At 44.6% G+C, this 16,252-nt stretch overlaps 1 protein-coding gene across 1 annotated transcript in view; it reads left to right on the top strand.

The window, feature by feature from the left end:
- The first annotated feature begins 5,241 nt into the window (after nt 1-5,241).
- Nucleotides 5,242-16,252, top strand: part of SPATA13 (spermatogenesis associated 13) — a 219,960-nt gene continuing 208,949 nt past the window's right edge. The window contains exon 1 of the mRNA XM_043477670.1: nt 5,242-5,268. Within this exon, the coding sequence (XP_043333605.1) occupies nt 5,257-5,268 (12 nt within the window). The 5' untranslated portion in view covers nt 5,242-5,256. The remainder of the gene's footprint in view (nt 5,269-16,252) is intronic.

The raw sequence follows: 16,252 nt of genomic DNA on the forward strand, positions 1-16,252 counted from the left end.
GTCTGCTCTGGACTATAATCTCAGAGACACACTAAATCTCTTAAGGCTTTGTGGGGGAATTTTCAATTTACTGGATAAACTGTGGTGCTTCATTCTAGTGGAAAGGAGAGGACATGAGCAGACAAGTGAGTCCCGATGCTTTTAGCCCATTAAACTGTGTGTCTCTGGCTTCGCACACTTGCTGGCTCTCTTTCTGGAAGTCTCCCCCACAGAGCAGCCCAGCTCATCTCACTTCCTTCATGTCTCAGGTAACAGCCTTTACTTGATTTGTGTCCATTGGAGACTGTTCCCAACCGTCTCCTCCTGAGCTGACTTACTCTCTCTCCACATTCCTTGAACTTGTCTGACCCTCCTGTACCCGGGCTGAGCCCCATGGCAACAATTCCTGCACAACTAACATCTGTGCTTGTTCTGCTGCCAGGATGGGAGTCCTGACCTATGACCACTGATCATAGCCTCCAGCCTGTCTCAGGGGACACTGGGCATTGAATCATATTTATCAGAACCTCTCTGCCTTGAGTTAGAGGCTCCTTTGAACCTGGTGTCCTCATCTCTCCCCATTCTTGGGGGTCCCCATTCCCACACTGGCCATCTCCCCACCTCTTTTCTCCATGTCCTTGTCCAATCCCTCATCATCTCTATTGCCTTTCCCCACCCAGGTCATTCAGGAAAACTTTCAGGAAGAAATCTGCCATTTCTCAGACTCCTCTCAACTTTACAAATGTGTTTTATACCAGTATTCCAACTTAAAAATCAAGTAAAGGCTGTTATTTATATTACAATTGGATTCTTGGCTTTATAAAACCATGTTTCACATAATTCCTCAAATTGTGTCTCTTTTAGTTGGAAATTGCCCTTTATTTTTTAAATTGAGATACAGTTGACATGTAACATTATATTAGTTTCAGGTGTACAAATAATGATTTGATATATATATTGTATATGCCATCATTTTGCTCAGTTGCTCAGTCATGTCTGACTCTGACTCTTTGTGACCCCATGGACTGTAGCCTGCCAGGCTCTTCTGTCCATGAGATATGCAAGGCAAGAATACTGGAGTGGGTTGCCATTTCCTACTCCAGGGGATTATCCCCATTCAGGGACCAAACCAGGGTCTCCTGCTCTGGAAGGCAGATTCTTTATCACTGAGCCACCAGGAAAGCCCAGATATTGTATATACTGCAAAATAATTATAAGAAGTCTAGTTAACATTCATCACCACGCATAGTTATGGTGTTTTTGTAACACACTGTGTATCTTTTAAAGCTACACTGAAACAACGTATAGAAAATTGACGTACACATAGATGTTATGTTCTCACTATATTTTTATGTCCTTATGGATAATTGCTTTATAAAAAAAAAAACTCCCCAGGTGCCTAGCATCTTGCCTTATACATAGTTACTCGATTGACTGTTACTGAATGAAAGAGTGAACAAAAGTCAAAGTGGAGAGTAACGACTTATTATGTCTTCAAAAGCAACAGAGTGATGCACACAATCAATGCTTTGGGGGAAATCTGACTGACAGTTCCTAAGGGCTCACTCTGGGGTTAATTTGCTAAGAAACCTCAAATTCAATCTCGCTTCCCTCCCCTCCGAGTCTACCTGGTAAATGGAGGGCAGCAGGTGTTTGTACGGAGTAGCACAACCACAAGGGGAATCCCGTGCTACAGTGATCAAGTTTGGCACTGGTGGTTAACGACACTGTCAGAGCTTGTCGGTTTTGCTTATGTGTCTTTTTCTCTGGGGTATGCAATGAAAATGATAAAAAGTGACTTTTAGGACCCCAAGGTAACATGCTCGTTTGATGCTTAGAATAATTTAGGGCAGTAGATATGAGTCTTTCTTACCCACTTTTGATTTCCTCTTGTTTGATTCAAGTCCCAATAATGCATTAGAGCAATTCATGGGAATAACATCACATTCTGAAATTTGGAGAGATTCTACCTTGTGTATTTCTGCCTGCCTGTGGCTTAGATAAAGATCTTCCTATATAATTAGCCTAACATTTCTTTTCGATAAACTTGGGAATCCAGGGAGGGAATACAGTGCATTTCTGTGTATTTCAAATGCAGAAGAAATATCTATCCAAATTAGTTGACCACAGATGATCACAGTACCGAAGAATGAACAAGAGTGGTCACTGAGCCAAACCTCATAGCCAACAGTACCTAACAAAGTACTGTGTTCCTGATAAGATTGAAGATCTCCAGACAAGTGCACAAACATTTTACTGGGTTTAGCACATGCTAATGAGGAGCCTCATTGGGGTTCAGCTACTTCCTTGAGGTCTAGATGGCATCTCTGGGGTGGGCGCCTGGCCGGCCGTCTTTTCCAGGTCCCAGTGCTCCTGATTCAGAGCTGTGTCACAGGGCAGCCAACTCATCATGGCTAGGCCTCCCCACCCTCCCTCTTCTGCATCTTTGCTCTCTTCCTCATCATTTGTGGAAGGGTGATCTTAACTCCAGAAGCACCTTCTGCATGCTTTGACAGACAAACTGATGGCCAGCACCAGAGACCTTCCTCACAGTGGGGCCTGAGAAACAATGGAGAAACATGTTTCAGAGTCACTCACAGGAATCAACGCAAGAAGAAAGGGTGGTCAACAGGACAGTTAGCAAGTACTTACAACACATGCATGGCGTGTGCAGGGCATCGGATTAGAATAGAATGGGGGTGTATTTTTGTCTTTATGTCTCACAGTGATTTTATTAACTCTCTAGAAGTGACTACAGCACTAAGGAAAACCGTGCTCAGATTCTCTTTTGAATCTGTGCAATGATTAGAGGTGACTGCGGCCAAGTGATGATGCACAAAGAGTGCCAGAGGGGCATCCGTAGGTCTTAGCCTGTCCCTCACATTCTACTTCCCTTTGCAAGGACAGACTAGAGACAAGGGTCAAGGCTGGAAAGCAACGTCAGTTCTCATAGTCAAGCAAACACCCTTTCAAGGATATGCCAGTGGGCTGCCCTTCAGAAGGTGAGACATTATTACAATAGCTAATCCTATTATTTTTTGTCCCTTTATTTAAAATTCCCAGCATGTCTGAGGTGGATATTATTACCCAAGTTTACAACGGGGGCAACTAGACTCAGAGGTGAAGGGTCTCGCCTAGTAATCTGACCACAGCATCCATGCACTGACCATCTGACCACACCGTCAGACCCTCTGCCCCTCCGTGTGCCTGCCATCAGCACAGTAACCTTCCCTGACCACTGAAAACTACTAAAAAGGTAGCCTAGCCTTTTGTTTGTTTGCTCTAAGAGGAAACAGAAACTCAGAAGGGCAATTCAAAATGCCACACAGTTGGTGACCACAGAACGAGCCTAAAACCCCGTCAGAACACCTGGACTCAATCTCAGTTGGTTCCGTCCAGGAAGTCATGGCACCGCTGTACCCTCTGGGCCTCAAGCACCTGCCTTTCTACATGGCTTTATTTTTCTCTGCAGTGATGATAACTGTAACTTTTTGTTTGGGGTAGTTTGTCTGGTACTAGAAGGTTGGCTCCCAGGGCAGTGCCCTGGGCTATTTCATTGTCATCTGCCTCCGCAGCACCCACTGCTCACTAGTAGATAGGCAGCAGTGAGGACCTGCAGAATGAGGGGATTTCTAACACCCATGAGTCTGTGCTGTGCTCAGTCACTTCAGTTGTGCCTGACTCTCTGTGACCCCATGGCCTGTAGCCTGCCAGGCTCCTCTGTCCATGGGATTCTTCAGGCAAGAATACTGGAGTGGGTTGCCATGCTCTCCTTCAGGGGATCTTCCCAACCCAAGGATCAAACCCGTGTCTCCTGCATCTCCTGCATTGCAGGCAGATTCTTTACTGATTAGTCACCAGGGAAGCCCATCCACAAGTCTAACCAGCTGTAAATAGTGAGGGGAAATGAGCTCGGGTCACCTCTTTTGGCTAACAAACTTACATCTTAACAGGGATTTCTCTACAGGACTTTAACACAGAGAAGTGAATTCTGTGGTGAAAGCAGGTCGTTTGGGGGTCAAGTGTTAAGCAGAAGAGTTTCTGCATTCCTCAGGTCACCTCCTCAGGGACCACCTGTGCTATGAGGAGCAGCTAGATCTGAAGTCTGTGATATAATTCAGTGATGATGCCCCTGGTGGACATTTCAGGGAGGAAAGAGAAGCCCTTTTGGAGGACCACTTGTTAAGTCTAGGGAAATTTGTGGTAGTAGTTGTGGTGCATGGGCTTAGCTGCTCTGATACTTGTGGGATCTACCCACACCAGGAATCAAACTTGTGTCTCCTGCACTGGCAGATGGGTTCTTTACCTCTGAGCCATCAGGGAAGCCCAGAAAAATCTGTTTTTTTGTTTTTTTTTAAAGCCTGGTGGAGGGCTGCACTACATTAAAAGCAGACAATTATAATGAAACTCAATAAAATGGATGTAATGAGTAAGGTCTGCATATATAATTTTTAACTGCTCTCTTTGGCATGAGGAAGGAGCACATAGATCAAATCATCTGTTAAAAATCCGTGCCCCCAGTCAAATTCCCCAATTAGTCTACTACTGCAGCTAGGACCAAGGGACTTAGTAAGACTCTCCTTGAAGCTTCCTTTGCTCCGTTCAGGAATTGAGGAAGGTCCTGTGTGTGCATGTGTGGGCCCTGGATGCCTGGGGGGCTGGGGGGGGTGACTGAAACAGGACCCCTCTGTTTGCTTACTTACGTTACTCCTTCCCCACCCTGTCCTCCTCTTAGTGTTTGTTTCCAAATGAAATCATCTCCACTTCGCCTGGACTTCATCAACCCCGAGGATTCAAAAGAGATGCAAGCGGCCCCGCCTCCTTATGAATATGCAGCAGCGAGGGGCTGGGAGGAAGCACTAGAGGAAAGCCCTGCAAGAAATTCAACCTCTGTCGGCCTTTAACGGCTCCGGCCGCCCCCCAGCCTCCACCACGCCCTGCACTGCCGGCGAACAATAGCGCAGCCCGGAGCCCCGGAGGCGTGCTCGCCCCGGCAGAGGAGCCCCTGGATGTTGGTCGCTTCGGAAACGTGGAGTCTGAACAGCCCTTCGGAGCCCGTCTGAACTCGGTCGGGAAGGTAGCAGCCGGACCGGTTCACCGTCTCCCGCCCAAGCAGCCGAAGGTCTCCCCTTTGTCGTGCAAATGACTGGGACGCAGGTGTCCTCGCGGCGGCGCCCGCCGGGGCCGAGTTCCCCTTCTGTTTCCCCGTGACCTCCTTCCCACCCGACCTCAGCGCGGGGTGGGCGATCCCGCCGGAGACCCCGCTGACGTGGAGGGATGCTGAGAAAGGTAAGCGGGTTTCTGCACCGGCGGTCCCTCTGCCCTCACTCTTGGAAAGGGGACCGCCAAGCAGCAGGTGGTTGAAATCCCGCGTCCGTGCCCACTCTGTAAAGGGAGGCTGAGAGTAGGCGAAGGAGCGGCGTGAGAGCTCGGCCGCAGCACTGGCCGAGTCGGAGGTTTGAGAAGTTGCCGCGGCCACAGCAGGTGCAGCGCAAGCGCGGAACTGTGCCTGGGAGGCTCGAGCACCACCCGCAGCCTGCGTTGCCATGGCATCGGGGGCGGGGCCCGGTCGCGGCGTGCGTCGCCGTGGCAGCGGGGGCGGGGTCGAGCCGCGGCGTGCTCGGGTTGCCAGACGACGGAGGAACACGGGGAGGGGTTCGCGGCATCTCAGTAGCTGCTCAGAGGACCAGCCACAAAGTCTGGTGTTTCTTTGACGCTTGGCTCCGGGCTAACTGCAGCCTATTGGTAGCGCTGTTAGGTAACCAGGCTTCTAGGCTACCGCCTACTCGATGCTTTAATACTCTGTTTTTGAAAATACTTGGATTGTGGTCAGAAGGAAGACGTGAAAAAGTTAGACGATATCCTTTCTAAAGCAACAACAAAAAGAAGTATTTTTGTTTCTTCGTTTACGTGGATATCCCTTAATTATTATCACTTAAAAAAACTAAACCGAGAACCTGGTTTGAATTCATGAAAACGAATGGGCCTTCGGCCTTTTGGGCATATTAATAAAGAATCTTTGCAAAAGTAAAGCACATATAATATTAAAATTCAGACAGTTGCATCTTAAAATGTTTTAGAGAGACACGACTCTTTAAAAGTATGTGAGAGAATTAACTTCATTTCTCCACCACCCCTGTCCCCTCCCCCCCCTCCCCCCCCCGCCCCGGGTACTTTCTCTTTTTTCCCTTAAAAAAAAAAGATTTATTTATTTATTTAATGTTTTGAATGCTCTGGGGCTTTTTTGCGGCAAACGAGGTTTCTCTAGTTGCTGCGAGTGGGGCTACTCTCTAGTAGTGGTGCATAGGCTTCTCGTTGCCGTGGCTTCTCTTGCACAGCAGAGGCTCTATGCACCCGTACTTTAGTAGGTGTGGCTCCTGGGCTCTAGAGCACGGGCTTAGTAGTTGTGACCCACTGACTTAGTTGCTCCAAGGTATGTGGGATCTTCCTGGACCAGGAATTAAGCCCATGTCCCTTGAATTGCAGGATGGATTCTTCACCACTGGACCAGCAGGAAAGACCCTCATTGGGTTTTTTCTTACATGTAAATGTGCTGAATAATTTTGGCTTGTTATTTAAAAGATTGTTTTAGCTATACACTGCAGAAAAAGATTGGCAAAGAATTTGAATAACATTTTCCAAGCAGTGACTGACAGCTACAGTAGGACTTGCACCTACTCTCTTTTCCTTTTATCCTCCTATAGCTAAGAGGGGTTTTTCTTTGGTGTTTTTCATCTGTTTCTCCAGATTTAAATTGTTTGCCAAAGACATGGATCTGCTACCAGTACTTAAGATGTATTCTACACACTAGGCTCTTTCTTCCTCTGCCTCCATTTTAAACTTATCTATGTGTTATTTAGTTATTCGTGTATTCATTCATCAGACATGGGTTGGGGTTCTAATCTGTGCTGTGTACCTTGCTGGACTTGAGAGAAAAGGAGTGAGTGGTGAGAGGGACAAAGATGAATTAGAAAAACTCACCATTTCGGGAGCGGTGGAGGCTGGTAAGTGATCCGAATCCACTATGATACTTTCTCACTTAGGAATCCACTCAGAATGGCCTCTGTTACTGAAAGGAGGTGGTGCCCTGACCATGCTTGCCCTCTCGAGGCAAAGGTACCCGTTGAGAATATGAGGAAGGTGATTCTCAGAAAAGTACAGTGATTTTCCCTAGGACTTACAGTCAGTAAGTAGTTAAGTCAGGATCTAAATTCAAACATGGTTGCTATGACATCCTGCTTCTGAAGCATTAAACCATTTGACCCAATGTCCCTACAAACCAAATTATCTTTGAAGTTTGTGAATTTCCACCAAAAAAAAAAAAAGAAACCTATGTAATTTTCTTTTTGGTTGAACTGTTTCTAAAGCAAGGTATTTCAAAAATCAGATTTCAATTTCATTTTTGAAGAAGGTATGGTTTTCCTGGACTGTTGCAACTGGATAGCAACTGGACTGTTGCTATCATCAATAATCTTTTTTTCTTAGGGGTTCCTAAGAGGTTAGTAAGAAAATTAAGATCTGGTTATTAAAATCATGTTTTAAAGATATTGGAGGTACTTGTGTATTCTAAAGTACAAACTGTTACAGAATTAAACTTCTTTAAAGCAAAATGTATACTTAGTTATCATTCATGTTTTTATTATCTTTCCTGATTTTAAATCTTTTCAATCAGATTTGTTAGTCTTTCCTGGCATTGTCTTTAGATGGGTGATAATTGGAAATTGCCTTATGAAAAGTTGTCCTAGAAAGTTCAGGTACCTGGCTTGACCTGCAGTTAGATTTGGCTACCTACACCCCATCACAGCCCTGAAAACCACTGTAAAATATTTTTTAAGTGTTTTTACAGTTAAAATATTATTTTCCTGAACAGATTACAGAAACCAGATCTTTTGTGTCTTTAGAATCCTCCTCTTAATACCAAGTGCAACATTCTTCATAATTATTAACTGGCAGGAGAAACAAAAATAAACTTTATCAGGTCAATGAGATATAGAGTAGAAATAATCCTTTAAAATATGTATATTCAGAGTCATAGAAATTCTAAGTTTTTTTTCATGCCACCACACTCTAAAATTCTAGGCAGTACCTACTTTGCAGATAGAAATTTTTATCCAAATTAATTAACTATAGATGATGGCAAAAGGTAAGAAAAGAATTAACAAGAGTTATGGTGACTAGTATATAAATTATTTTCCAGTGTATTATCTTAATTGAACCTTACAATAACCATGCAAGTGTCAGGGAGAAAAACTTTTTCTTCCATCCTTCTGGGTTCTTTGTCTAATCTGATAATTAAATTGACATAAGAAGGATTAATAGGAGAAAACAAATTTAGTTATATATGTAGAGGAGCCCCAAAGATGTGAGACCCAAGGACAAGTCTGGGAGCTGAGGCTTCTGTAACATCCTGAGCTGAGGAAAGGGATGGGGGCCTGAGGCTTCCATGGGCAAGGGGTCATTCCCAGGACAATGAGAAAACAGATGTTTGGTAAGTTTGGTAGTTGCTTTGCTGTACAGATCAGTCATTCAGATAAAAGTTCTCTCTGTAATAACCCTCTCTCTGAGTCAGGCCTCAGCCTAAATTCCTGTAGGAAGCTGCATGCATGCTAAGTTGCTTCAGTCACGTCTGACTTTTTGAGACCCTGTGGACTGTAGCGTGCCAGGCTCCTCTGTCTATGGGGTTCTCCAGGCAATAATAATGGAGTGGGTAACCATTCCCTTCTCCAGAGTATCTTTATCGACTCAAGGATTGAACCCAGGTCTCTTAGGTCTTCTGTGTTGGCAGGTGGGTTGTTTACCACTGAACCACCATATGCATTCACACTGTTGTGTGACCATCACCAACGTCCATCCACAGGACTCCCTGTGACATTGTTTGTCATCATCTGCAAGAGGATCTGTGGATTCTTTACCACTAGCGCCAGGTGAGGGGGAGGTCAAAAGCCCCTCCTAAGTCTTTTGGGGCCTTATTGTCTTCAGTGCAAAACAATCCATGTGCCAAAGTGGCACGTTTGGGGAGAGTTGTCCTAAACCTCTTCACAGGAATTTGCATCACCATTTTTTAATAGATGAGAAAACAGATACTCAGAGAAGTTGAGTGACTTGGTCAGAGTCACCCAGAAAGGGAGAGTCACATCTTCTGATGAGGTCAGGTGATTCTGCGTGATGCCCTTGCAAAGCAGACACACCCGTGTGCTTTGGGGACCAAGCCTGAGCCTCTTGACAGACCCAGTTAGGCTGTGTGCAAAATCCTTTGTCTCCCCATTACCACCCCTAGGCTCCACCTCTGTCTGGGAAAAAGGGGAGGGAACCTTTTTTTAAAAGACAAGAAAGAAGCAGAAAGAAGAAAGGAGGAGATGGAGCCAGGCTCAGTGGAGCAAAAGAAAATAAGAGTTAGAAAAAGAGTGAAATGAAGTCTATGAAAGAAGGAGCCAGTGTTTAGAACTGGTAGCGAGGAGACCCAGAGAGAGGTGTGCTGGTCCACTGGGCTTCTGTAATGGAGTATCCCGGACTGGCCGGCTTAGACCACGTGTCACAGCTCTGGCGGCTGGCAGTCAGCAAGGCTGGTTTTTGCCGAGAACTCCCCCTTAGGCTGAACGGTGCTGCCTCTTGTCTGCACTCTGAGTGTGTGTCTCTGTTCTAATCTCTTCTCCTTATAACACCTGTCATATTGGCTTAGGGCCCACCCATTTGGGCTTCCCAGGTGGCTCCGTGGGTAAACAGTCCTCCTGCCAATGCAGGAGACTCAGGTTCGATCCCTAAGTCAAGAAGATCACCTGGAGAAGGAAATGGCAACCCATTCCAGTGTTTGTGCATGGAGAATTCCTTGGACAGAGTGAGCCTGAGAGGTTACAGTGCGTGGGGTCGCAAAGAGTTAGACACGACTCAAATGACTTAGCACACCACCCATCTGACCTTATTTTACCCTAATTGCCTCTTTGAAGGTCCCATCAAATACAGTCACATTCAGAGGTCCTGGGGTTTAGGACTTCAACAATATGAATTTTAAGGGAGCTCATTTTATCCCATAATAGAGACTAAGGAAAGTGAACTTGGTCTATGACCCTGAAGACCAGACCTATTTCAATTGCTGTATGCTTCCCATTAGTTTTCTCTTCTGGCACCAATCAATGTTTGGGTGAGTTGCGGCAATTTTTCACATCAGTATATTCCACTGGAAAGAAAACAAAGAGATTCAGAACTGAGTTCTTCTGTGTTTAGCCTGCTTCATAGTTTATTTTTACTCTCACCTCTGCAGGGCCAGCTTCCTTGTCACGTTTTGACAGGGCAGATGAAGCTGATCATGACCCCATGTTTCCTGCTAGGTGAGATGTGGCTGCCTTTTTTGAGCTGTGGACTGATTTGAGTCACATGCATTGCCTGTGGAGCATGATAAATCCTATACACACGAAGTCACAGTGCTGAAAGGACAAGGAAGCGTAGGTTTTACAACCCTCAGAGCCATGAAGATAAAAGCCAGGGCAGCCTTCCATCTGCATGGCATTTTCCATGCTTATTTCTAACAAGATATGCTTGGTGTTGTGTTTTAGGCTCTGGGATGGTGGCCAGAAGAATCTGAAGGTTTTCTCTGAGGCACTGAACAACTTACAAGGTTATAACTGGAATGCTTGCAAAGGCTCAAATTATTAAAATGCTGTGGTCATAGAGTATCCAGGTCCAGAGGGAAGCCTGCAATGCTGTGACCAGTGCTGGCCCATGGGTGGACCCCACAGGACCTGCCTCAGGGGGGTAGGAATCCAGGCAAGGTTTCAAGATGACCCAAGAAAGTTCCAGAATTTCCTGCAACAGAAATTTCAATATTCACCAGTTGTCAGGCTCTCAAAGGACTTTTGTCTGTCTCCCTGATGTCCTTCCTCTTGTGCCTTCAGGAAAGGTAGAGTGTGGCTGTCCACTTTTTTGCCTAGAATAGCTGGTCATTTGCTAAAAGTCTTAGTATTAATAGCTCATTTCTTTGCTCTTTTTGGTAAATTGAATGGGAACCCTGTCTGTTGTGAGGAATCTGTTGCTGTCACAGTCCCAGGAAAGCTGCCCCAGACTCTCCTAAGTTGTGTGTTGTTATTTGTGTCTTTGGGGCTTCCCAGGTAGCTCAAATGGTAAATAATCTGCCTGCAATGTGGGAGACCCAAGTTCCATCCCTGGGTTGGGAAGATCCCCTGGAGGAGGTCATGGCAACCCACTCCAGTATTCTTGCTTGGAGAAGCCCATCGACAGAGGAGCCGGGCTATAGTCCATAGGGTCGCAAAGAGTTGGACACTTTTATGTCTTTATGGCACTGTCCTGAGTCATGATTTTTGATGGCTGTTGTATTTACTTCCAATTGTGAGACCGCGGACTCTGATCTGAAATGTCCATACCAGAGAATGTATTTCCAGGAATACCAGCAGCTTTCCAGATGAGCTCTTTGGATGGGATCCAGCAGCTTCCATGATGGGTGGGTTCAGAAACAGGCTTGTGTGGACCAGCTATTGTTAACCCAGCCAAAAAAGAAGGCCTCCTTCTCAGAGCAAAGTGTACTTCATTAGTGAGGGGCTGGATGCCAGCGCCTGGAGTTTGAAAAGTCAGCCTTGGAAGCTAGTGCAAGTTCCTGAAGGGCAGAACTGTGTGTTTCCCCTTCTGATTCAAGCCAGACATTTCTCCCTGGTCAGTTGTGCAAATTGGCTGGCACAGGTCCAGAAGGTGGGTTGGTCTGTTCAACGGCTGGTTCTAGAACACTTTTAATTAAACCCCCCCTGAGAGGCACTCCCCTCAAGTTAGGAGGAAAGATGCCAACACAGATGCTTGAAGAACAAGGAGAAACTACTGTTCGTGGCTGACTGTGACGCCCCAGGTTTTGGCCTGGTGAAGTACCCCTCATTCCTTCAGTTACTGGAGAAGGTCATGACCTTGAAGGGGCCTGGAAGTTCCCAGGCTTTCATTGAGTATTCATGAGTGACTCACGGTCTTTTTAGGCTGCAGGACATGAGAAGACATGTCATGGGCTTCCTCCTCAAGCAGCTGATACTCTAGTTCAGGCTAAACAGATGTGAAAAATTAGAAAGTACAATCAGAGGCCCTGTCGTGCACCCAAGCATAAGAGTGCACGTGCTAAGTTGCTTTAGTCGTGTCCAGCTCTTTGCGACCCCATGAACTGTAGCCCGCCAGGCTCCTCTCTCCATGGGATTCTTCAGGCAAGAATACTGGAGTGGGTTGCCATTTCCTCCTCCAGGGGATCTTCCCGACACAGGGATTGAACCTGAGTCTCTTAGGTCCCCTGCATTGGCAGGTGGATTCTTTCCTTCTGAGCCACCTGGGAAGCCAGCAATAACCGCTGCTCAAGGGGTTCTCAGCCAGGGAACTGCATCCCCTTTCTCAGCATGGCTTCCCAGATGGGAATCCCCTTCAAGTACCCATCACCCCAATCTCCTAATCTGTTCCTTTCTTGCTTTTCCACTGTTCCATGCTCGCTGGACATGTTTACACCAAAGTGGATCTGGTCACAGCATTTGAAGCCTTTATGCTTCTGGGACTCCATCAGGATTTGAAGGAAAAACAGGAGGAACAGGGCCAAAAGAGCAGAAGAGGGAGTCATTTCTACTCTCTCCTCACTGATAGAGTTCACAAATCCTTGGAAAGCCGTTAAAAAGACTGCCTGAGTGTTCATTTCAAGGGCAGAAGGATATGTAGGCAATATAAGAACAGGAGGCTGTGTGGACGGCCACAGCAGGGCAGAGAGGAGAAAAGTCCTCGTCCAAACCCGAGGTGGTGACAAGATAGGGCACCGGCAATTGACTCTTACCAGGAGATGGAGGGAGAGAAAAACACATGTTGCTGGGAGGCCAGCCCTGGGATACAGGCGTGTCCCCTGGGGTTATGGCCCCGGAAGCCCACACGCCCCACGACTGAACTCCCCACTCCTCACCCACAGGGGCCCAGAACCCCTGTATGATGGTCAGCACAGATCTGCAGCTGGAGGGGCCTGGGCAGGGAAAGCTGAGTCTCTGCTTCCGTTGTTGCTGACACTTCAAGTTTGCGCAGTCAATTCTGTTGTGGGGAGTTAAGTTGTTTCATTGCTTTTCATTGCACTGGGTCTTTATTGCTGCATGGGCTTTGGCTTTTCTCTAGTTGCAATGAGTGGGAGCTACTCTTCATTGAGGTACACAGGCTTCTCACTGTGGTAGCGTCTCTTGCTGTGGAGCAGGGGCTCTAGGCACTCAGGCTTCACTGGTGAGGATGTGCGGGCTCTGGAGCACATGCTCAGAAGTTGTGGCACACAGGCTTAGTGACTCCATGGCATGTGGAATCTTCCCAGATCACGGATCGAACCCATGTCCCCTGCATTGCCAGGTGGATTCTTTATACACTGTGCCAAACTGCTTCCTCTGCTTGTGCTAGGTATTTGGGGCTGGCCCAGGATCTGTTTTGTTATCCTATTTGTAAAGAAAATGTATTCTGAACCTGCAGCAGGTGAAATGTATTTTTGAGCAGCAAGCCTTTGTGATGTGAAGATCAGGGCAGCTGAGAATTTCATTTGGAAAGCCAAGGCATAGCGGAACGAGCATTAGAGGAAGGTGGGGAGACCTGGGTGAACGTGTCATCTCTAACACAAATTAACATATTTTAGCAAGCCAAGTTCCCATAGATCTTTTTTTATCTGTTAAGAGGAGGGACTTGATTAGATGATTTCTGAAGTTTCATTGTGTTCTGGAATTCTGCTCTTTCTAAAAGGCAGCCTAAAATGGAATGTGTCACCTCTAAGAACCCCAAATGCTTGTCAAGTACCCATCAGTGAGTCTCCTGGTGGCCCCATGAGACCGTCATAGTCAGTGATGGTCTCACCCCCCTGAATCCACACATAACCCTGAGAAAGTGTCACCAGGACAGGTGTAGAGGTAAGAATTAGTTTTCCTTAACTTATTCTTTTGGTTCATGCCTTGTAAGAATAAAATTGTCTCCGGATGCGCTTGGCTTCCATGTCTTGGCTGTGAGATCTCAGCCTTGAGAAACCATCAGGCCATGGAGACTGTTTCTGTGGTTATTACGTTCCATCTCAAGGAAAGCATCTTGGGATGTTTCCCCAGCTCAAGTGCCTGGCATTTCCTTTGATTGGAAACATGGAAGGATCTCCTTGTCCACTGAGTTACAGCAGACACAAAGCGAAGCACAATTTTCATCATTTTACACTGAGTAGGGAATTTTGAAAAGTTTTGGTGTTTTGAATTTATACTTTAAATGAACAAGAGGACTGAACTAAATGGAAGCTAATTGAATCTGCCTAGTGAATATAGATCTCTCAGTTTATGGAATTTATCATCTTGGAGTCTTGTTTATCAGGTTTCTTTGTAATGGCTGTGTCTCTATCTCGGTAGTAAACATGGTGTTTTAGAACATTTTTTTCCCTTTCTAATTATATATGTATTGATTTTGAAAGGAAAAAGATAAATCCACGAAAGCTTCCAATTAAGCAAATCTTAGGGAAAATGCATATTTTGACCTGTAGTTAAGTAAGAATATTTTGGTTTATGAGCTGAGTGTACCCATAGCATCAGCATGAGACATATATACAGTTTTCTCCTTGATTTCTGCCCCAGATCCAAGCAGTGGACTTTTCTTTCTTTTCCCTGTATCAGGGGAGAGGAATTCTAACTCAATACTTTGCTTAGATAACTAATTCCGTCTCATCAGTGTTACACCCAGATGGGAGAAATTAACAAAACTTCTGACTGTGTTGGTTACAATTTTAAGAAATGTGTTGGGATACACTTAATTCTTAGTATAAAAAAATATCTTTTTTTTTAAATAAAGAAAGGGAAATGACATGAATGAGCACTGACTATGATCCAGACTTTTACTATAGAAATTACACGGCACTTGGGGCTGTTGTCATTTTTCTGTCGGGGTTATTAAGGTGAAGCACAGAGAAATTCTGTCACCTGTCAGAGGGCAGAGCTAGCGTCCAACCTCACGGGGGAAAAAAGGAAATTTTTTTCCTGTCTAGATCTTGAATATGTATGTAACTTGAAAACAAGAAATCACACTGCCTCTGAGATACACACACTTTTTGTGGGATAAAAGACAACTGGAATGTTGTGAAAATCAGCAGTTCCCCTGATTATGGGAATATATTCTTCAGAGTAAAGTTGAAACATTTCTAACATTAAATAGTGTATTAATCACTATTAGCTCTGGGAATCTGCCCAAACAAATCATTCTTCCAACACTGTTTGTCTTCAGCCAACTCAGGCAATCAGCCACTGAATGAGGCATTTTTCCCCCTGAAAGACATGATTTGACCAGTAATAATTTGGTTATGCAATTAAGTGTTGACAAATTGGGAGGTGAAACCCTGAATTTGGGAAGTTTGATAGTTTGATGAGCTAAAGTATAAACAGTTTTCTTGGCCACGATAAATAATATCTGTACAAATTTTAATTTCAAATTGGCCAATCTTCAAAGCTACACTGCAAGCCATACATTAAGATATGAAGATAACAAGCAAGAAAAATTAAAATGCCATCAACAGTGAGAATCTGTTTAAAAAGAAAAGAAAAAGAAGGGCAAATTCCTTTAGACAATGACCTAAGACTCTTTTTTTCCTGTTAAAAAATGAGAGAAGTGAAAGAATTTTCAAAAACTGTTGATGAATGATAGAGTTTCTTGTAAAAACTATACTTTTTAGTGGAACTCTAAAATTGGAAGCTTAGGAGTCAATAGCCTCTTTTATATTAAAAATCTGGTGTTCCTGATAGTTTAATTGCTACTTGAACATAAAGATATATTCAAATAGTTTACTAAAGAATATATTTGTAATAAACTGATCATTTAAACATGGATTATCATAGTGGGAAAGATGGAGTTTTTAGGAAAGCAAGAAGAAACTATTGAAAAAATTTGAAAGTGTATTAATTTAAAATTTTTGTTTTAATTTTTAAATATGAATTTTATTTAGTTTATTTACATGCTACAATGTTAGAGGATATGAAACAACATTTACTGAAAAGTAGTCTCCTCTCTCCTGCAGCCTTTCACCCCACTAACCTTTCTGGGGCACCCAGCTGCACCCCTGGGAATGGCTGGTATTTCCAGTTTTTCCATATGCTTCAGAAAAAGTCTGCACCTATATAGGGAAGTGTGTTTTCTTCTATTCCCCTCTATTTTTACACAGGTGATGAGATGGTATACATAGTATTCTGGATCTTTTATTTTTACTCAATTATATATTTCAGAGATGATATTAATATATTATACTTGATACATTATGATGTATTTGATATGT

The sequence above is a fragment of the Cervus canadensis genome, chromosome 9, assembly GCF_019320065.1.
Source record: "Cervus canadensis isolate Bull #8, Minnesota chromosome 9, ASM1932006v1, whole genome shotgun sequence".
Lineage (NCBI taxonomy): Eukaryota > Metazoa > Chordata > Mammalia > Artiodactyla > Cervidae > Cervus > Cervus canadensis.